At 36.7% G+C, this 24,554-nt stretch overlaps 1 protein-coding gene across 16 annotated transcripts in view; it reads right to left on the bottom strand.

Annotated features, from left to right (window-relative positions):
* Nucleotides 1-24,554, bottom strand: part of LOC150095834 (uncharacterized) — a 1,527,755-nt gene that overhangs the window by 734,150 nt on the left and 769,051 nt on the right. For 13 of the 16 annotated variants that reach the window (XM_090409494.1, XM_090409490.1, XM_090409495.1 and 10 more), the window contains one exon: nucleotides 164-256. The exons of the other annotated variants lie outside the window; for them this stretch is intronic. In XM_090409494.1, coding sequence (XP_090265620.1) covers nucleotides 164-256 — 93 coding nt within the window. The remainder of the gene's footprint in view (nucleotides 1-163; nucleotides 257-24,554) is intronic. 16 annotated transcript variants of the gene reach the window in all.

Genomic DNA, 24,554 nt, shown 5'->3' with positions numbered 1-24,554 from the left:
TTTCATTAGTTAAAGAATGTCTTTCTATGAGAATACTAACAAGCATATTTAAGGAAAAGGAAAAAAAAAACTCAAATACAAAGAAAAGACAGAAAAGAAAACAGAGCGAAGCAAAGAGGGAATTGGGGTTCTTGTGGGGAAAAAAAAAAAAAAAAAAACTTACTCATCTGTAACTTTTGACCCTCGATATAAGGAAGGTACACATGAGTGGCATGGGTCGGTTTCCCAAAGAGGGCTGAGTCTTCAATATCGTCACCTGTACCAATAGGATGAAATTATCAGCTAACTACCTGATGCTCCTGCTAGCTACCTTCAACGTTCATACATTGAATCTTATATAACAGTTAATATTTTTCTTTATATGAACAATCAAATTTTGGACTATTAAAAGCAGTGTTACAAGACATAAGAATTAATGCACTTGCATAATGAATGTGATCTTTCCAAGCTTTACTGAATTCAAAGCAATAGCTAACAATGTTTATGCTCTGTTACATTTATATTAGGATATTTGGGATAAGAAATGAAAATCCCAGAATTTAAACCATACCCATTGAAATTATTTTATTAAGATATCAAATTAATCCTGTGGGAAATTTACAAACAAATACTAACAGATGTATTATATATAAATTCCTGTCTGAATTTCCTTATGATTATGCAAAAAAGAAGGATTCAATATATAATACACTAAAATTAATTTCATCTAAACATAACTCCAAATTAAGAGTTGGCCTATTAGACATCAACTCTTCTTGTTAAAATATTATATTTAATATAAAGTCTTGTTATGCCTGCAGTGGCAAAAAGCAGAGTTAAAACAGATTGCTCTTCACTAAGGAAGGAGAGAAACAACAGTGGCGAAGGAAAAAGTATCTCCCATTAAAGTGCGAGTTTTTGAAATTGCATAACCAAAGTTTTTATGATTGTGATGCCTGACATTTTTGATTCAGGATTTTATTGATTATTGTTAAAAAAAGTTGAGGGTCAAAGTACAGAATCATGCTCTGTGCATTAATTTTTATGAAAATTACTGCTGCACAGTATAGGCTGCATACAGGGGAAGGATAAAACAAATCAAATGCAAAGCATGCAAAACAAGCATTAAATAAAAGAAAATACTGCATTCATGCATATTGTTAAAAGAAGAATAATAATTTGTATTACATGCTGAAAGAAGTAATAGGATATAGCAGCATAATGCTATTTTATGCTTTAGGAACTTTAAGCAGAATATGCTAACTTACCTTGATGTTGTTATCTTCATCCATTATATATATATATATATATATATATAATATTAAATCAAATCATGGAATTATGTTTACTAAATCAGTTTTAAATGCAGATTATTTATGCTCCTTTCTCATAGTAGTTCAAAAGTACATTAAGTACTTACATTAAATATAAGAGTCTGCTTTATAACACTCATATTACAGATTCATGACATTTTCTCTTTACAATATGAAATCAAAAACAAATACTTGGTTTATCCTTTTATTAACATGAAATTTAATTAACATCCTAAAAAATACAGTTAAAATACTATGTCATTAAAAGAAATATTTACACATCATAAAAAAAAAAGAAAAAGAATTTTCACGGTTAACTCTTAAATCCATGTGTTATGTTTCTCATACGAAAAAAATTTGGGGTATTTAAAAAATATTCCATGAATATTAGATTCTTTTCACTTCAAAGTAAGAAGTAAGTCTGGTAGTATTAGCACTATGCAAAAATATGCATTCCCATGAAACCAGCCTAAACTAACTCGATTCTTGTGCAGTATAGAGGTATAATGTTAACTGTTCAAAAATTGGTACTATGTGATCTGTTCTGATGTGGCACATTTTTTCTAGAATTTAAAAAAGAGAAAAGACCATTATTCTTCAAGGAGTTATGTGGAATATAGGCAGACGGCAATAATCTTAAAAATCAACCAGGGACAACTGCAGGAATGGAAGAATTAAAAGCAAGAGATACCAGCAGTGTATAGGAACTAGCGAAGAAATATTTATAAGCAGCAAAGGCAAATTGCATTCTTCAAGTAAAAAAGATAACACAATTTGGTGTAAAGTGGGTGATTAATGAAATTAAAATGTAGAAGAAAATGAGGTTACAGAAAAGTGTAATGAGAGGTGGAGGGCAGTTGATTGAGGAATATAAGACTCAAGCCAGGAAATTAACTAGTAGAGTAAGGAAGACAAAAATGGAATACAAAAAAAAGATCAGCACTACTGTCCAACATAAATCCTAAAGAATTCTTTCATAATGTAGTCAGTAAGAAGAGAAATGACAGTGGATGAAGACCCTGTTTAGATGGAAATGGAGTCCAATGACATAATAGAGCTATTTAATGAACACTTGATTGGGTATTTCATCCCAGAAAAGCACATTTTATTTCTGGAGAGAAAGAGAGAGAAGGGGGGAGGGGGAGTTGAAGATTTAGAAGTGCATGAGGAGATTGTATTTTGAACACTCTGGAAGTTAATAAGACAGTGGAACTGGATGGAATTTTTTGTTTTAAGAGAATGTGAAAAAGGAACTTGCAGCTTCACTAAGTAGTGCCAACTGCATAAGGGTGGTGACAGAATGGAGATTTGTTTGGTCTGGATTTATGGCAAAAGCGACTAAGCCCGTAAAGTTAGTTTATTATGTCTATAAACTGTGTATTCTTCTAACTGGTTTATGTGCTTTGTAGGGTGAAAAACCCAAGTTTCTGTAAGGAAAAACCCTGCCACCTCCATATGATACCAGCTAACTTACCTCTGAATGATAAGGTTGGATAAAGATTCTTCTCATTTTAGACAGGAGTGCCTTGGTCTTTCCAACCAAAGGGTGTTTGTCAATACCGACTGAGCTATGAAGACTTCTAGATTGGAGGTATCAACCTATAGACCAGTTTGCATGAAAATGTTAATTATTATATTATTATTATTATTCCTGATACCTCCAAGGAGTCCGAAGACTCATCGTGGGAGGACACCTACAACTGTCTCAACCACTACACCGAACCTCTACTACGAATCATCTCCATCAACGCCATCTACTGCACACCTCCACCACCACAACAACAAGTATTTGTTGTCTGTAAATTGCGTGTGTTCTAAAGGGCCGATTTGTCTGTATGCAGGATGAAAAACCCTGCTACCTCTGTATGAGATCGGTTAACTCACCTTCGATTGAAATCGTCCCGATAAAGATTCCTCCCGTCGCGATGAGAATCGAACTTAGGCCTATTCCAATCGAATGGCGCAATATACCGTCGTTCTTCCAATTGCACTACGGAGGAGCTTAAGTTAAGATTTCATAAAAATTAGCAAGAGATCATATTCAAAACTGGGCATATGAGGATAATATATATTAATATTATGCATGGATTTGTTAAGGATTATTCTTGTTTCAGTAATTTTCTTGCTTTTTATAATATATTATTGAAAGCAAAATGTTGGAATGGCATTTACTGCCATTTTTTTTGCAATTTTTCCAAGGCATCTGACAGGCTGCCATTGCAACATATGGGGGTTAGATATCAGGTTAGTAAACTGGAATGGAATTGGCTGTCTAACAGATATCAGAAAGTTGCATATGGGAAAGTAGCCACAGGGAGAAGGTAGATCACAACAGAGGTTCCACAGTGCTCAGTACCGGGATATTTAATGTTTTATATCAGTGATAATACCTCCTGCTAATGGGAGGTTACATTTTCTATTGGTGGAATTATACTACAGGAAGGTGAAGGATGCAAGGGATCTTCGTGATAGTCAGTAAAATTTTGAAGTGTAAGGGACATATTGGAATACAACCCAAAAGATTGCTGCGATACTGTGATATACTACGGAGGACTTTTTCCAGAAGAGATAAAAGACTGCTGATTTCAGTGTATTAAGCTGTGATCAGACCACATCTGGATTAATATGCTCAAATCTGGTCACCAAAAGGGAATGAAATAACCTTGCAAAGAATTTGGAGGTGGAAAAAAAAAATAATATCATAGCCGTACAATGTCCATATCCAACAATATCATAGCTGTATACAATGATGAAAAACTGAGGGCATGCCAAATTACAGAGTATGGTGGATAGAAGATGAAGAAGTGTCATGAATGAGACATTTAAATTGCTGAGATGTAATTACATCACTGACACTGGAAAGATTTTTCATGCATTAGAATGGAAGAAACAAGGAGAAGGGGGCCATCCCTGGAAGTTGCAAAAGGTACTGGTCAGTAAGAGAGAGAGAGTGAGGTGGCTTTTTTGCATGTAAGGCAAATAGACTATGCACTTTCTGATAGTGTAGTGAATGTGCAGAGTATGAAGGGGATTTAAGAAGTGGTGTAACAGCCTGTACTGTGTACAATCGGCCTCTTCAGATGAGTTCCTGTATCATAATAATAATGATTAACAATAATGAAAACAGCTGCAGCTACTTGTCTTTTCCACTCAATACATATATCATCATCAGAAATAAGAGGGCACCAACCAGGTGCACCTACCAATCACAGCAGCCACAACAATATTTATTATTTAAAAACGGATATCAACAATGCACCAAAAATTATAAATCGAGGAATCAGTAAAGCACTAAATTATATGATATATATAGATATAATTATATATGACTATATATGTACCTCAGTACCACGAGTGGGCTAAGGATTTTTTTTTTAAATTAATTTATACATTTCTTATTTTGAATTTTTAGTGATTAAAAAAAATTTTTTTTTTTTTTTTTTTTTACATAGTCCAGAAACCCTGCTCTAAAGACTAAACATGGAATTTTAAGTCCCTGAGGCCTATGGGATTTGAACTCACAGCCTGATGGTTGGGAAGCTTCTACAAATTTCTATGCTAATTATATACCATAAATTAATTTTGCAAAAACGTTTTTTTTTTTTTTTAAACTGTTTCCATATTATTAAGGTTATGCGCAGCAGGAAATTTTAAAGCATTAAAACTCTCTACAGCTGACTGTTTAATACTTTGATATTTTTTCAGATATGCCTAAATATATATAGAAAGAAAAATCAGAAAACAGTGCAGTATCAAATTATAAGCAAATATTCTTCAATCCTCCATTGCCTAACACGTAAGTGATTTGTATCAATCTGTAGAAAACAATGAATACTTCAATTCCAATATTAAAAATTAATATTGTTTATTATGTCTATAATATAATTAATCAATGCAATACTGCTAATTCAAGTGTTTTATTGGTGAGAAGAATACATATACCACATAATTAATTGACCAAAATTCCTTATAAGCACACTAAATCAAACTCATACTTTTAACAGCATCCACTACAAAGTTCAATATATTAAGTGAGAACATAAAGATGTTGATTTCTCCTGATTTCTCAACGTAATTAGTTAAATTTTGTTGTATGTAATATTCATCATACTGTTTGTGAAAATACTAATAAAACATTCTTGCAGAAAATTTAAGAAATAAGCAATGAATGACAAAAGATGGAAGAATGAACATAGACAGAAAATGGAATGTGGGGAGACTAATAAGCATTGCAAAAATAGATTAGTAAAAGAGATGTAAAAAAATAACACTATTTCTCAGGACTAGACACTAAAAGATTATGATATACAAAGGAAATAGAAACCACTGTGATAAAGAGGAATGCTGAAGAATGAAAGTTTTACACTGATACGAATAGCAAAGAATTTTAACAGGTGACAGCTTCTATATGTGGACAAGCAGAATTCAGAGGATTGCATATTCATAATTCTTCAGGACTTTTTCATGGTTAGAGAAAAAACAAAAAGGCTTTTTTTCCCTTTTTTCTGCAATTGCTAGTTATAAATTTGAGCCTCCATAGCTCAGTTGGTATAGAAGAAGCCCGCTGGTCGGAAAGACCTGGATTCGATTCCTATCCATGACGTGAAAAACCTTTATGTGGTCTCCTTCAACTCAAGGTGAGTTAGGGGATCTCATACAGAGGTAGAGGGATTTTTCACCCAGAAACTCGGGTTTTCTGTCCCTCAGAACAGGCAAACCAGCTCTGTGAACATGCATAGATTTACAGCTACAGTCATGAATATGTACAAAAATACATGGAAGAGATAGGGCACCACATGTTATGCCGGTAGTTAACCATGAGTCACATCATGGTAGTCAACCTCCTGGATAGGAGACAGCACATGAATGGATGGCAGTTATACATTTAAAATATCTTGTGATTCCCTTGAGTTGCTCTGCTTAGATATTATATGCTTCCTTTTATTGTGCAGAAATTATTGTTCAATGCACATGCATTGCTATATGGGTTGCATATGGGTCTTTTAGACTTTTTGAATTGCTAATCCATCATTCTTGTTGAGATTGGGATGATGAATCAGCATCTCATAAGCAGCTTTGAATTTTCTTCCAAAGGAAGTTTTGGTGTGATGTAGGAACTTCCTTCAAGTTGTCTTTTCTTCACAATCTACCACACCCCCCCACCCTTAAAAAAAAAACTCATGCAACCATTGAACACAGAAACTAGGGGTCATCAACACCACCACCTAACAATTTGCTCTGATCGAGAGGTCTGAAGAATAATTTTTTTAATGTCTCCCACCCATGAAAGGTTATTGTAAACTGATAGTACATTCATACCATGGGCAGAATATGAAATTATAAGCCAAACTTTTATAATAAAGAATGGCTGCTAATGAAGAGAAAAATAAGATCACAAAAATGTCGTATCCCTATTGTACATTAGGGGAATATCAGAAAAAAAAAAAAAAATAGAATACTGCATAAATATAATACTAAGGCAACATTCAAACCTCCCAACAGGGGAAAAAAAAAACAAAAAAAAAAAAACATAGTTAACTCATTTAAAGATCCCCTTCCCTACCTTGTCCACCCCAGGAATTTACAAAATCCATCATAGTTGCAACTTACCTTATATAGGAGAAACAGAAGGCAGAATTCCAATGAGCAAAGGTGAACACAAACAACACATTAAATTACTTCATTATGGTAAAACAAGTTGTGATCACATGTCACAGAATTAATTGGTAAGGCACCAAGTCCTTGCAACCAAACTTGTTTGAAAGAAAATTCAAAAAGAAATTGTGATATTCTGATTCATCATCCCAATCTCAACAAGAATGATGGATTAGCAATTTCATGAGTAAGGAAGACTTATGTACAATTCATATAGGATTCAGATACAGAACAAGGTGGCAGAATCCAAACAAAAAAAACCTGATCGATAGACAGAACATGAAGATGGCAGGAATGTAGAGTAGCAATTGATGTAGTTCTACTTTTGATTTTATTTATCATATTTATTTTATTATATTTTTTTTATAATTTTATTAAATTTTCCTCTTTCTTTCTTTCATCTGAGGTCAGGCTATTATAACTGGTTAAGAGCAGTTATACTATAGCTTACTTATGTGTATTATGATGTAGTTTGTGATTTAGTTCATATACATGTATTCCTGATAATGATCTTGATCCAGAAGTTAAAATGTTGAGTGTTATTTTTCTAAGATGTAATTAAAGTAATTGCTGCAACATGTGTTTTTTTTTTGTCTCCATAATTTTTACACAATGAAAGCTGACCACCTATCCTGAGAGAAAGATACACAATCCCTTGTTGTTCAACTCCAAAGTCATTACCTTATGATCACTCTCACCAACTGGTGGCAGTGTTCTCCCTCCAATTTTTAAAATTCACTTTGTTTTCCAACTAAATTCCTTTAATCCATGTCCATGATTAAATCAATCAGAACCCTCCTTTTATGTGTCCAACCAATATTTTAAGATACTACCATTTTCTAACTATCCTAAGTGATCTCAATTCCTTTGCTATCAGCAGCCTCTCCATTTTTCCACTTCTATACACACCCACACAAAAAAAAAAAAAAAAAAAAAAAAAAAACATTTCATATCCCTCCATTTCTATTCCTACCAGTATAATCCTAAATGATCAATGCCAGTAGCTTAGCACTTTTATTTCTGATAATTCTTGCTTTAGAATACAAACATAACAGTCCATATGAAGTCACATAAGTAGAAACATAAACAGAAACAGTCCACATTAAGTTGGATAAGTTTTTTTTATGTTACTCCCACCTGTGAAAGGTTATAAAACAATAGTATGCTAATACTGTCAGATGAGCTAATGACCAAGGATTTTGTAATTTCACTGATTTTATATTTTTTTGTATTTTTATTTTATCTAGTACATGGGACTTTTTTAACCCACTGACAAGGACAACTTTTTCCCCATTTTCTGTATGTCAGCTACCTAATGATGTAAAAAATTCTGTGACTTCTTTCTTAGAACTTTCTATGGGAAAGACTTTCTACAGGCACAAATAAGTTTCATTTTTTATTTTTCATTTGTTACATAATCTGGAAACCCAGTCCCAGAGACCAAACCAGTTCTCTAGTACAGGGGACTTTTTCAAGCCATTTCAGGCCTCTTATAAATCAGAACAGTGGTCTTGCAACAGGAAATTAAAATTTTTCACACATAAAGACAATTACAAATAACCATGCCTATGGTGGTTAACCTGCAGATGTTGGTTAGAGTGCGGATATGTTAACCACTTTATCTCACAAGATCAACAAGTACATGTAACTCTCATATAACGCGGATGCTAGGTTCCATAGAAATGCCCCCTTTATATAAATCGCGTTATGCGATGACATAGAAAAAGTAGGGTTATGTTCCGAAAATTTTTTTTAAAAATTATATAAACAATAATGACATACTCAACAAAATATATTTTATTTAATTTAGGTAATTCAAGTAAGTTTACAAAACATATAAACTATGAAACAAATATATAACAAATAGTATAAACTGATAAAATTACAAATTGCACGTAAACTTCATTGCATATAATGCATAAATGTCTTAGGCAAAAAAAAATAAAGTGCATATTTTAATCGTCATCACTGTCTTCAAAATGAACATTCCATAGACATGTTAAAAAACGTTTAATTTTCTTGACCAAAAAGATCTGGAATGACTTTTAATGGGATTATATTGATCAAGTGCATATAATAAACAACTATGATATACCAACTAGTTTCACTAACTAAGGCTGTTGGCATCTTCAGGATACATAACTGATGTAAGGCACTAAAAAGTAAAAAACTGTTACAAACTATAATCAACCGATTCCAATTATATTAAAAAAAGAACAGAGCGTGTACAATACATGCATAGAGCGTGCATGATATCACTTGTTGTTATTTAGGAACGTTCTATAGTTGGCACTATAATTCAGTTCTGGCGAGTTGAGGGATCTAATAAGGATCTTCCAGATCACAGGCAAGATTAGTCCTTGGTTCCTGTTGAGGTTTTGTATACAGCAGGCAACTGTTGTGGCCTCCTTAAAAATTCGGGAGCGGAAGTCCTCCTCCATGTAAGGAATTGTGCTTCTATCCCACTCTATGGTATGGTTCGTTCTTGAGAAATGAAAAGCTAACCCCAATTTTTCTTCTCTGTTATTATTGACATCACCTATGTGTTCTTTTTGCCTAATTTCAAGGCTCCTTGAAGTTGGCCGATGTAATTCAAGCCGCACGAGCAGGGTATGTTATAAACTCCAGCATATTTGGAGAAAGGATGGCTATCTTTTGGAGATCTTAAGAATTGTCTAATCATTTCTGTAGGTTTAAAGGCCGCTCTTATTTTATGTGGTCTAAGGAGTCTAGCAATCTTATTGGAAACTGTCCCTAAGCATGGAATGACGATGGTAGAAATATAACGTATATCATCTTGTTGTCTTTGTTGAAGTTCAGAGAAAAGTATCTTGTGGAAGAGTCTTCGAGGAAATCCATTCATGGTAAGGTTGGTGGATATCAGGGATAGTTCTTTCTGGAGGTCTTATTGATCTGTTGTAAGGAGAGAGAGGCACGGTTCTTCAACATGTGTACAATACTAAGTTTCTGAGAAATGTGGTGGCAGGAAGTAAAATGTAAATAAAGTCCTGTATTGGTAGGTTTGTGGTGGTAAACTGAGAGGTTGATACCACCATTCGGAAGCTTCTTAATTAAAGTGTCCAGAAATGATAATTGGTTATCTTTTTCAAGTTCTACAGTGAATTTGATTGTGTAGTGTAGAGAGTTGATTTTGTTAAGAAAGTCGAACAGGTCCTTTTTTGTGTGGTTCCAAACTATCGTCCACGTATCTCCACCAAACTGTGAGTTTAGGGTCTGTTTGAGATAAGATTTTACTTTCAAAATCCTCCATAAAGAGATCAACACAAGATGGAGAGAGGGGGGCTACCCATTGCAAGGCCAGTCAAATTGCTGATATATGGTTTTATTCCATAAGAAAAAGTTTGATGTTAAACAATGACGGACCAGAGAAGTAATGTCTTGTGGGAGTAAACTTCCTAAAATGTTGATGCCTTCCTCCACAGGGATGTTAGTGAATAGAGATGTAACATCCAGGCTGGCGAGTAAATCCGTATTGGAGATAGAGATGTTGTTCAGTTTCTCAACGAAATGTTGCGAATTTCGTATATAAGTATCCGAGTTATGGATGTGTGGTTTGAGGAGGCCTGCCAGGTGTTTAGATAACAGATAAGTTTGCGAATTGATTCCATCCACAATCAGGCATAGTGGTATTCCATTTTTATGTATCTTAGGAGCGCCATATAATCTTGGTGTTAGTGGATGCATGGATTTCAATCTTCGTTTTAAGTTTATAGACCAGTTCACCATGTGACGTATTAAATCGTTGGTGTCATTGTGATTCTTTAGTGTTGGGTCTGTGACTAAGGCACGGTAGGTTGATGTATCCGACAATAAGCTGTTAATCTTATCTTCATAATCACTGTTGAATTTCCGTTATCTGCCTTCAATATGATAATGTCTTTTTTTTCTTCAAACTATACAAAGTTCTTTTTTCCAGAGTTGTGATGTTTTAGTTAGGAGTTCTGGAAGATGACAGGATGATACTACTTTTTAATCTAATTTCATTAGCTATGGGTTCCAGTAACGACGAGACTGCCTTTTCTATATTACAAATGATATCCAGTTTAGGGACATGATGAGGTGTTATCACAAAATTTAAACCTTTTTTAAGTATGTTGATCTCTGGTGTTGTTAATACATGATCCGATAAATTAAAAACAACTTTGCTGTCTGGTAGAGAAGGTTTTGACTTAAAGCGTTTTGTGTAAAGATCGTTAAATTTTTGGATTTGGTTTCATTTGCTTGTTGTAAAGGCTTTATCATAGCTAATAGTGACCATTCTGTCCAAATGGACCATATATCTTGGTCAAAAGTACTAGAAATATCGTCATAAATCTGATAACAGTCTAAATCTATTTGGCTTAAAAGAAATCTGGTATGCTGTATTTGTTCACGTAGAAGTGCCAAAGATGTTTTAAAATAAATGTTTCGCTTGTCTTGAATGGAATTGTTCTTTTAAAAACAGAAACTTTGGAATAAACTTGTTGTCTCGACATCTTTTCAAAAAAGTGAGGTGATTTAATAGTTTGACCTTTTTACATTTAAGGAGTTCAAAATGACGTACCTTTCAGCTGGTTTCCACATGGATTCTATTCATGTTAAAAAACGTTTAATTTTCTTGACCAAAAAGATCTGGAATGACTTTTAATGGGATTATATTGATCAAGTGCATATAATAAACAACTATGTTATACCAACTAGTATAACTTTCTCTGAACCCCGACAAAGACAACAAGATGATATATGTTATATTTCTACCATCGTCATTCCATACTTAGGGACAGTTTCCAATAAGATTGCTAGACTCCTTAGACCACATAAAATAAGAGTGGCCTTTAAACCTACAGAAATGATTAGACAATTCTTAAGATCTCCAAAAGATAGCAATCCTTTCTCCAAATATGCTGGAGTTTATAACATACCCTGCTTGTGCAGCTTGAATTACATCGACCAAACTTCAAGGAGCCTTGAAATTAGGCAAAAAGAACACATAGGTGACGTCCGAGAAGAAAAATCAGGGTTAGCTTTTCATTTCTCAAGAACGAACATACCATAAGAGTGGGATAGAAGCACAATTCCTTACATGGAGGAGGACTTTCACTCCCAAATTTTTAAGGAGGCCACAACAGTTGCCTGCTGTATACAAAACCTTAACAGGAACCAAGGACTAATCTTGCCCGTGATCTGGAAGACCCTTATTAGATCCCTCAACTTGCCAGAACTGAATTATAGTGCTAACTATAGAACGTTCCTAAATAACAAGTGATATCATGCATGCTCTATGCGCTCAGTTCTTTGTTTAATATAATTGGAATCGGTTGATTATAGTTTGTAACAGTTTTTTACTTTTTAGTGCCTTATATCAGTTACGTACCCTGAAGATGCCAACAGCCTTAGTTGGTGAAACTAGTTGGCATAACATAGTTGTTTATTATATGCACTTGATCAATATAATCCCATTAACACTTTCACTGCCAAGCTGAAAATTGGAATTTCGCGTGGTGGCCAATTTTTTTTAATTTTTTTTATTTAGTTAGTGACGTCCACGCGATAACGCATGATCGGCCGTTTGGTGAGAACTCGCATTGCGTGATCGCACGATATCGTTCATTGCCAAGCTGAAAATTGGAATTTCGTGTGGTGGCCAACTTTTTTTTTTATTTATTTTTATTTAGTTAACGACATCTACGCGATAACGCGTGATCGGCCTTTTGGTGAGAACTTGCATCGCGCGATATCATGTGTTTGGCAATGAACATGTTAAAAGTCATTCCATAGATATTCTTTATTTATAAGTGGTCGGACATCGTCATCACTTGATATCTCTTGGAAATCATTTGCATAATTCTCATTGCATACTTTGGCTGGTTTATTTATCAAGAAGTCAGTAATAAGATCTTGCTTACCACTATGCTGCAATTTTTTTTTTATTAAGTTCATAATATGGAGCTAAACTAATATTAAATTGTCTTGTGAATTTTCTGGAGTGCTCCTGAAAATTGAGGGATCATTATCCATAAATTAACTTCCTTGCCAAGCCCAATCCTTCTGCTAATTTCTTTAAACTGAATTCTTTAACGGATTCATCACAATCAGAATCTTCGGCAGAACTTCCCCTGCCATTTGGTTTGACGTTATCGATTAATTGTACCAGTTCATCCTAATTTAAATCGATTTCTCCATCAATTAAATCACTAATTTAATTTTCAACCATATCACAAAAGCCCTCTAAGTGGCCATAACTATATAAATAATTTTTTACATAAAAAAAGCATTACATATTGTAAGTAACTCACCAGAAAATAAAGTGCTCGGCATGAGATTAACACACTTATGATTTTTAATGCTCTTTCCTGGCAGCAAATAAAGACAACCTTCAACAATAAACACTTTATACAGTAAATAATTGATGTACATGCGTGCTAAAGGGTATTTCCCCTAATAACTACATGCGCGATACAGGCAGACGCAAATTTAATGAAGATAAAATTTTATTTTTAAGTCGTGCAGTAAAAAATATATGAAAAGATAAAGGGTTTCTATAAATTGTGGGCTGTATTATATCGAAACCACGTTGTATAAGTACTGCATTGAACAAGGGTTACTACAATTTGTAGACCATGTTGTTATTATTATTATTATTATTATTAAACAAGACCTCATGGAGTCAAAGACTTATCTAGGAGGTCCTTTTATCTCACACACATCTCATCATACCGGGTCTTAAACACATTCAAACTACTTGCAGACACCACACTCTCAGGCAAGGCATTCCAATCATTCACAACTCTGCACGAAAAAAACCTGCCTCTCACTCCCCTACTCACACCCTCTTTATACAGTTTCCAGGTATGACCTCTGGTTCTCCCCTGATCTCCCACTATTCTCTGTAGAACTTCTCCACCATTGATCCTATAACAACCCCTTACCAACTTGTAGGTCTCTATCATATCTCCCCTCTTCCTTCTCTTCACTAGACTCTGCAAATTACATCTTTTCAATCTTTCCTCATACTCGACATTCCAGAGGTCAGAAACTACCTTAGTCAGTCGCCTTTGGACCCTTTCCAACATCCTTCTGAAAACCAGGTGACCAAATCTGGGCACAATAGTCCATGTGTGGCCTAATCAAAGCCTTATACAATGGAACAAGAATCTCCCTACTTCTACACGTCAGTGTCCTCCTCATCATTCCCAGAAGTCTTTGTGTTGTCTTCACAATTTTGGCGATGTGTCCCCTAAATTTTAGATCCTTATCCACTATCACTCCCAGATCTCTTATTTCCTCTACTTCCAACAATATATTCTCACCAAGCATAAATTCTGCATCCCATCTTTGTTTTCCAAATTTTAAAACCTTACATTTTGCAAGATTGAACTCACATCCCCATTTGCTTGCCCAATCACTCAATTTATTCAAGTCTTCTTGCAAGGCCACAACATCTTCACTACTCTTTATGGTTCGTCCCAACTTTGCATCATCTGCAAACAACTGAATATCTCATTCAAATCTTCGCCTATATCATTAATATACAAGTTAAATAGTAATGGCCCTAAAACAGATCCCTGAGGCACTCCACTAGTAACTTTCCTTTTCCTGGATATTGCACCCCCATACACAACTTGTTGATACCTATCAGATAGCCAGTCTCCAATCCAATGCACTAATCTAATATCCAACCCCATCTGCTCTAGTTTGACTGTCAACTTATCATGAGGTACTCTATCAAAAGCTTTTGCAAAATCCAAGTATATTACTGTGTATCCTTCTCCTCTGTCCAAGGAAGCAGTCACTTTATTGTAATAAGTAAGTAGATTACTAAAACACGACCTCCCTTTAGCAAATCCATGCTGTCCATCAAAGATTATACCATTGTTGTCAACCCAACTCTGGATCCTAGTTCTCACAAGCTTCTCCAACAATTTAACCACAACACCTGACACACAGATAGGCATATAGTTTGATGCTTGAGTTCGATCACCTCCTTTATGAAGTGGCACAATCTTGACCTCCTTCCGCTCTTTAGGGACTTGACCAAGTGCAAGACTCGTATTAAAAAAATACATCAAGGCAGGTGTCAACTCTCTGGCACATTCCTTCAGAATACGTGGTGATATATTATCAAGTCCCACAGCCTTATTTACATCTAGTTTACTCAACTCCCCAAACACCTCTTGCTCACTTACAGTCAGTCTCTCCTCCCCATCATCAACTGCTCTTAATCTCTCCATGAAGTCACATTCACAAGATTGAAAGATCTTTATGAACTGCTCATTAAGTATCTCCACCACACATTCTGCAACAGCTGTCTTTATACCATTTCCTCCAATCAATGTCATCCTTCCATAATCATTCTTTCTTTTGCTGGCTACATATCGAAAGAACTCCCTAGGATTCTTTTTAGCTTCATTAGCTAACTGCTGTTCATACCTCTCTTTAGCTACTCTCACCAACCAAGTCACTCTCCTTGCCTGGTCTTTGTAGAACTCATGAAATTGGTTACTTCCACTTCTCTTATGCTGCCTCCACAATGCCCTTTTTCTCTGTATTGCATGCTTAATCTCTTTATTCATCCATCTCACACCTAACTTATTTAACCTTCTCACCCGTGGTATACATTTAGACATTGCATCCACTAAATATTTTTTGAAAATCCCCCAAGCTGCATTGATCTCTTTTCCAGCTAACTCCTCATTCCATGCTACACCTGCAAGCTGTCTCCTGAGCTCTTCATAATCACCCCCCTTGTAGTTCCACATATACCCTTTTTTCACAGGGGTCCTTGCACTGCTGGCAACCACCCAAGTAATCACCTCATGGTCACTTTCACCAATTGGTGGATGATTTGATACCTCATTGATAATTACATCCTCCGATGAGATGACCAAATCCAAGACCCTTAATCCTCTTGTGCCCTCTGTTACATACTGTCTGAGGTAGTTATCCCTCAAAAACTCAAGAAACTCATTTTCTTTACTTCCAGTTGCTATCTCTTCATTCCAGTCTATATTGCCATAATTAAAATCACCCATAATGATCACCCTTTTCTTATTTGCTTGGCTTATTTGACTATACATTCCACTATCACCACCATCCACATTACCAGGTCTATAACAACATCCCACCAAGTATTTGATTCTATTCACCTCTATCTCACACCATACTGACTCAAAACCACTGGCCCCATTTCCCTCTTGCATCTCTACCTTGTATGGACATAACTCTTTCTCTATCATCAATAGCACTCCCCCTCCCTTTTTACCCCTTCTATCCTCACGAAACACATCATACCTTTCCATCTCTATTCCTGTCAGGATGTCATCCTCATCTAACCATGTCTCACTTATTCCGACAATCTCTGGGTGCACAGACGCAATTAGTGCAACCATTTCATCCGCCTTGTTTCTTATACTTCTAGCATTGGTATACAAACACAACAACTCATTTCTGGATCTACAGCTCGTTCCACTGATACCACTCACTCGATGTGATCTCTCCATGCTGGACTGGGGCCATTTCCCTTTCTGCTTCTTCATTTTAGAACCCTTTGCAATTCCATCTGTTTCCTTTTGATCCCTGATCATCCCATTACCTTCCTGCATACACATTCTCTCACCTCCTCTTGGAGCATCCACCTTTCTCACGCTGTGTATCCCTGTCCACCCTGATCCTCGCTGTTTCCCTGCTCCTCTTGCACACCCATTCTCTCATTTTCTATACTCATACCACTCACTTCCACATTCATTTCCACTCCTTCAATCTCTCCTGCTCTTCCACATCACTCCACTCTCGATCTGATTCATTCTCTCTATTCACTTCTCTACCTTCCAGCAGCAGTCTCTCCAAGCGACTCACACCATAACCACTCAAATGCAGTCCATCGCTCCCATACAGCTCACTTCGTCCCTCAAACTCATTCCACACATTAACAAACTGTACTCCCATCTCCTCACACATTTCAGCCAGAATATCATTCATAATCCTTGCTCTCCGCCTCATTTCACCACAATCATACCTAGGCAACACACTGACCACCCTTCCTGTCACACTATTCTCCTTTATCTTTCCAAGCAGTCTCCTGACATTCATTTTGACATGCTCTTTGTTCTCTCTCAAATCATTCATACCAATTAATACAATTAACTCTTTTGCTCGTTCCCGCCTCATATTCAATGCCTCAATCACTCTACTCATTTTACCGCCTGGAAAACATACCTTGTGCATTTTATCCTCTAGCACACCTTTAATAATGGAGTCGCCATACAACGCCACTCGCTCATCTTTTGTTATCTCTTTCATGCCATCATGATTTATTTTAATAGTTTTGACTTGAATTCTCTTAATTTCATTCCGCATCCATTTCATTTCTTGCTTCATCCAATCCAATTCACCTTCTGAACCTCGCGACAAATTCACTCTATCATTAAATCTTTCTAACTTTCTAACTCTCGACCCCCTTTTCTCACTTTCCCTCTCATTCAACCTTCTTTGTTTCCGTACTTTCGGTGCAACATACCTCCAACTTTCACTATCATTCTTCTCACTTTCATTCTCACATATCTTTCTTTGTTTCCGTACTTTCGGACTAACATGCGTCCAACTTTCGCTATCATTCTTCTCACTTTTACTGTCATTCATCTTTCTTTGGTTCAGTACTTTCGTTCCAACATGCGTCCAACTTTCGCCATCAGTCATTCTTTTTTCACTATCATTCATTCTTTCGATTTTTTTTTACTTGCGATTTCTGCACCACGCCATTTCTACTTTCATTCGTTCTCTCAATTTCGTTTCTTTCTGCCTCACTTTCGTCCCTTTTAACATCCGTTACGGTTGTCAAATCGCTCTTTTTCTTTTTTCCTGATTTTTTAACCTTTTTTCGCCCGTCTTTCTCGCCATCCTCTTTCAAACGTGCACTCGCGACACAATCTGTACTAGCACTTTCTGTCATCAACTTCATATTCGCATTCATCAATTCCTCGTTCAGGTCACATTTCGCACACACCCTTCTTCCATCCGCACTAAACATCCACAAATCATTTATGTAGTCGAAGGAATACATATAACAGATCTCACACTTAACGAACCGACTGAAATCCAAATTAAAATCATGGAATGACAATGCCACCGCCATTTTTTTTTCTCTGCAGGTTACTAGGTCTAATATTAACGTTTTCGTATTTAGTTTAAGCAAGAAAAAAAAACACACACTAATAATATCGGTAGCGTACAACGTTTACAGCCGCTCTTACTTAAACAATTACGCATATATACTTAATTATTCCTAGTAAAACTTATCTGAATCAGGAGCTCTTCAAAACACGTTCGTAGCGCTTGACCCTATGAGGGTTACCTGCACCATTACTCCCTTGCACTGTTTCACTAGTCTACAACACTGACAACCTATCCATCACTATACAGAGAGACCATGATTAAAATGTTTCAGTTTACAACAATCTGCTCATATGATGATTATTGATTATGACTGATGCCGATTCATATTATTATTATTATTATTATTCAAGCCTCCAAGGAGTCAAAAGACTCATCGAGGGAGGTCCTTACTAAGACAAAGTCTGTCAAGACTCATCGAGGGGAGATCCCCCCCCTGAGAAACACAAAGTCTATCATACCACTCTTTAAACTCACTGACCGTTCTCGCTCCCACCACTCCATCAGGCAATGCATTCCATGGCTCAACCACCCTCCACACAAAGAAACCACTCCTTACCCTCTTGCTCACAGTTTCCTTTCGTAACTTCCAGGGATGGCCTCTTGTCATCACTCCTTCCCGCTGATCAACCAAGCGAGAGAACTCCCCAGTGTCAACCCTGTAACCACCTCTCAACAGTTTAAAAGTCTTAATCATATCACCTCTCCTTCTTCTATCCACCAAACTCTGCAGTCCACATTCTCTCAGCCGATCCTCATAACTATCCTTGTACAGTCCTGAAACCATCTTTGTCATCCGTCTTTGTATCCTTTCCACAGTTAATTTATCCCCTTCAAATCCTGGGGACCAAATCTGAGAACAATAGTCCAAGTGTGGTCTGATCAGAGACTTATACAACGGAATGATAACCCTCTTATCTCTGCAGGGCAGTGCCCTTCTCATAATAGCAGCAATCCTCTGTGTTACCTTCACCACCTTTGCAATATGTCCCCTAAACTTCAGGTTTCTATCAATCATCAACCCCAGATCTCTTGTCTCCCCTACTTCCTCCAGTATAACTCCTCCCATAGAGTATGCAGCATCCCATCGATGTTTCCCAAACCTCAAGACCTTACATTTTGCTGCATTAAACTGACACCCCCATTCATTTGCCCATCCATCTAGCTTATTTAAATCCTCTTGCAGGGCTACCACATCTGCACTATTACTAATAATCCTTCCCAGCTTCGCATCATCCGCAAACAACTGAATATCTCCCTGCAATCCACTGGCTATGTCATTGATATAAAGGTTAAACAATATAGGTCCTAGTACTGAACCCTGTTGGACCCCACTTGTAACCCTATGCCTCCTGGAAACTGCTCCACCATACACAACTCTCTGATACCTATCAGACAGCCAATCCTGAATCCAGACCCATGTGCTGCAACTTAAATATCAGCTTATCATGTGGCACCCTGTCAAATGCCTTCGCCAAATCTAAGAAAATTGCAGTATATGCCTTTCCCTCATCTCATGTTCTTGTAACTTTATTATAAAAGGCTAGCATATTGCTAAAACAAGAGCGTCCTTTCACAAATCCATGTTGATTCTCACAGATAACATTACCCTCATCTGCCCAATGCTGTATACGGCCCCTCACTACTTTCTCCAAGATCTTAACAACTACTGATGACACACAGACTGGCCTATAATTAGACACTTTCAGTCTGTTACCACCCTTATGCAATGGCACTATCTTACCTTCCTTCCATTCCCTGGGCACCTTTGCCAAAGCCAGACTTTCATTGAAAAGCCACGTTAAAGGTACTGTCAATTCCCTAGCACATTCTCTCAAAACTCGTGGTGAAATACCATCCAGTCCCACAGCTTTACTGACAACCAGAGTACTCAGTATCTGAAACACACTCTCCTCCTGTACCTCCAGACCTCGAACCAGTCCTATCCCTCTAGCATTAAAACTGACTCCTCTAGGAAGAAATACTCCAATAAAGTGTTCATTGAACAATTCCACTATGTCCTCTGCATCAGTCACTCTATTCCCATTTTTATCTGACAATATCATTCTTCCACAGTCATTTCTCTTCCTACTGGCCACATAGCTAAAAAAATTCCCTAGGATTTTCTTTGGATCCTAGGCCCAATCTCTTCTCATATTCAGTTTCGCTTTCCTTACCACACTAGTCACTCTTCTGGCCTGTGTCTTATATTCTTCATGCATCTTCTCTTCACCTGTCTCCTTATATCTCTTCCATAGCCTCTTTTTCGCATGCAATTCCTGTTTAATATTGTTTGTCATCCACTTTACTCCAAATTGTGTCCTCTTCTTCTTCACTCATGATATACAACTTACCATTGCTGCTAACAAATATTCTTTCACAATTTCCCATGCACTAATGATATCCCAGCCTTCCAATTCCTCCCTCCATGAAACTTCCCGAAGTTGACGTCTAAGACTATTATATCACCTGCTTTATAATTCCACATAAGTTCCCGTCTCTTTGATACTCTTACATGTCTATTCATTTTCCAAGTCAACACCATATGGTCACTCTCTCCAACTAGTGGGAGAGACGTCAACTCAGTTATTATCAACTCTTCTGATGCTATAACCAAATCCAAAACTTTTGAACCTCTTGTTCCCTCTGTTACATGTTGCCTAAGACATTTGTCCCTCAAGAATTCTAGAAATTCCATTCCCCTATTGCTACATGCATCTTTCTCTCTCTCTCCAATTTATACTACTGTAGTTAAAATCTCCCATAACAATCATTCTTCTTGCACTTGCCAAACTTAACTGTCTAAACATCTCCTGGTCCCTATCCTCTGTGCTCCTGGGTCTGTAGCAACACCCCACTAAATATCCTGTCTTGCCTACCTCTACCTCACACCATACGCTCTCAAAATCATTTGTCTCACTTCCTTCCAAATTCTCCACTCTTTGAGGACATAGGTCATCACTTATCATAAGCAGCACCCCACCACCACGCTTTCCCCTCCTATCCTGACGAAAAATGCTATACCCAGCGACTTCTATTCATGTTGTTATATCCCCTTCTGTCAACCACCTCTCAGTGATCGCAATAGTTTTTTGCCAGGCTGATGCTATCTGTGCCACCAATTCCTCTCCCTTATTCCGGATACTCCTGGCATTAGTATAAAGCATATAAATGCCATTGTTTCTATACCAAGCATTGTCTCCTCTATTCTCCACTGGGCTCAGTGTTACCTGATGTCATCTCCCTTCTCCCAAGTATCCATTCCCACAAGAGGCCACCCCTGCTATCATCCTCCCTGGAACACACTGACTCGTTCAGAACAGCAATCTCTCCAGGTGCCTACATCCTTCCTCATTCAAATGTAAACGGTCCCTCCATACAACTCCTCTCTTTCCTCAAACGCACTCCAAGCATCCACATATACCAGTCCTCTCGTCACACATTCTCGCTATTATGCCATTCAATATCACCGCTCTTCTGCTCAGCTCATCATTATCATACCTAGGCAACACGCACACTATTTTTCCTCTCTCTGTCTTCTTCCGTACAGTCTCAAGCAAAAATCTCATATCTCTCGCTGCCCGACTTACATTACCACTCAAGTCATTCGTTCCTACCATCACAATCATCTCATCCACCCTTTCACCTCTGTTAATTGCCATAGCCACCATTTCTATTGTTCCTCCTGGCAAACACTCCTCACGCATCCTATCTTGAACACCACGGATCATTGAGTCGCCATACATTATACCTCTTACCATTCCCTCGCTCCTATTGTTTCCATTCTCTCCTCTTCTTTCATTCCCATACCTCTCTCTTCTACTGTTTCCATTCTCTCCTCTTCTAGCACTCCCATACATCTCTCTCATTCCCTCTCTCCTATTGTTTCCATTTTCTCCACTTCTAGCACTTCCATATCCCTCTCTCATTCTGTCTCTCCTACTACTGTTTCCATCCACTCGTCTTCTAGCATTCCCATACCTCTCTCTCATTCCATCTCTCCTCTTCTAGCACTTCCATATCTCTCTCTCATTCCATCTCTCCTACTGTTTCCATCCTCTCGTCTGCTAGCATTCCCATACCTCTCTCTCATTCCCTCTCTTCTACTGTTTCCATTCTCTCCTCTTCTAGCACCCTCATACCTCTCACTCATACTCCCTAAATTCTCTCTCTCTCCTACTCTGATTCGCCTTGCATTTATCTCTTCCATTCTCCTAATCTTATCTTTCATACTTCTGCTCTCATTCACAAGACATTCCACCTCCTCTTTCAACTCATCTATCTCCCTCTGCAGGTAAGTCACTCTTAATCTAAATTCACTCTCCCAAACAAAAATCTCCTAAACTTCCACAGTCACTCACACCTTCCACACTATCAACTATTATTTTCTCATTCTCTCCTATCATACTACTTGTCTGCCTACATTCATTCCCCGTTCCTGGAGCAACAAAGTCGGATATCGATATATCTAATGTACTTATTTCCTCCAACTGCCTGCATTTTGCGCACATATGCTCTCCACTCTCTTTAACAAGCCACATATGTAATTCCCGAGACGCATACATGCCGCAAGCACTGCATGCCACAAAGTCCCTTATGATATTGCTAATAATTGAGTTCTTAAATGGCGGAGGACTTGGCGTTACGCCACTTGCAACTGCTGCTGAATCCACTATCATTCCTTACTGCCGAGTAGCGTAATCTTTAATAATTATTCAATTAATAAATAAAATGAAAAAAAAAAGGTACAAACATCAGAATATTTAAGTACTAAATATAATTAAATAAAATGAAATATAACTAAATACAGTAACTTAGCTTCGTTTTGTCTTCCACCGTTACGCGTTCGATTCCGGCGGTACCAAAATATATCATATCGCAACAGCAACTAACTTCCAAAAAACAACCACTGAAGTACACTCGTATTCAGAGAAACAATTTAGCACTCAAAAACGTAGAAAAACGGGGAAAAAAGCAGACTATTCACCGATTAAAAATCACTTTCTTCTGCACAGCTCAAATTCACCGCCACGTGCTACCAGAATTTTCTAATCTGGTAGTTTTAGTGACAAGATGCCACTATGAATCAAACAATGAGCAGTTTACATGAATTTACAATATTTTTGCTCCCTGCTCCATGTTTTGCTGTGTATTATGAACTCTTTATAACTTTTATTTTGTTGCTATTAATAATGACAAGTAAATATCAAAGTAAGGATATCATTTCTTCTAGTGAAAAGATTCATAAACCTATTACATTAGATATTAAGATTAAAATTATTAATTTAAGTGATGACGTAGGTATATTTTAGATAAATATGCCTGTTATAGAGAAATATACAGAGAAAAAGAAAGATGATCTACCATTTAACACTTGTATCTTACATAACTAAATGCTTTATGTATATCATCATCACATCATATATTTCCTGGATGTAGCTTCAAATGGAGTTCAGGCTACTATGACAGCACTACATGATTAAGTTTACATTATTATTAATCTCCTATCCCAAATTTTCCTCCAAATGAATCCAATATAGGGTGTTTCAAAAAGAATGTCCCGATTTGAAAATTGTATATCTCTGCAACCACAAACCACAAATGAATGCGACTTGTACCATGTGAACGACCTTGGCCCAGGCCTTACTTCATACTTGGTAATTTATTTTGTAACTGTACCAGATTTTCATTATTAAATATAATTATTTGAAATCTGGTCATTCTCTTTGAAACACCCTGTATTTATCAGCACTAGAATACTGTCATATCTAACATTCTGTACTTCTAAGGCATTTTTGACTGAATCAATCCACCTGTACCTTGGGCTTCCCTATGTATTTCTTTCCTACCATCTTGGCATCAAACACCAGTTTTGCTAACCTTTCATAATCCATTCTATTTAAGTGGCCATACCATCTTAAATTAAATCTGCTTACAAATTCTTGAATGCAAATAGTCAATACCTTCATTTTTAATATGATTCTACCATTGATGCCATCTGTTCACTCCCCTAATTTTTCTAAGAATCATCATGTGTCATGTCTGTGTGTCTAATCATTGCTCAAGTATTTTATTTCTACATGAACTCTCAGATCCATAATTTAAAGCTGTTTTGAACACTGTGTTGTACTGTTGGTGTTTTGGCTAATTTCTCTCCTAGTCATGACTTATTTTTAATGGTATTAACAACACCAAACAATTTTATCAAAATATGTCTTATTAACTGTTTATATTTCGATGAATTTCAAGTCAGCATCATCATCAGAACACAATGCAGCTTGTATATGAAACAGTGAGTAAATGAAACAATAAAACTGTAATGGACAAAAGATTGCAAGTCCTATTTTGATGCCCTCTAATGTTGTAAAAAAATAAAAAATTATAGCTATGTGGGAGTTGCTCTTAAGATAACAGTCTTCCAAATTTCTGGCATATTAA

Source organism: Typopeltis vanoorti, chromosome 19, assembly GCF_054136105.1.
Source record: "Typopeltis vanoorti isolate ZY-2024b chromosome 19, IOZ_Tvanoo_1.0, whole genome shotgun sequence".
NCBI lineage: Eukaryota > Metazoa > Arthropoda > Arachnida > Uropygi > Thelyphonidae > Typopeltis > Typopeltis vanoorti.
This window is presented reverse-complemented; position numbering and strand designations above follow the sequence as displayed.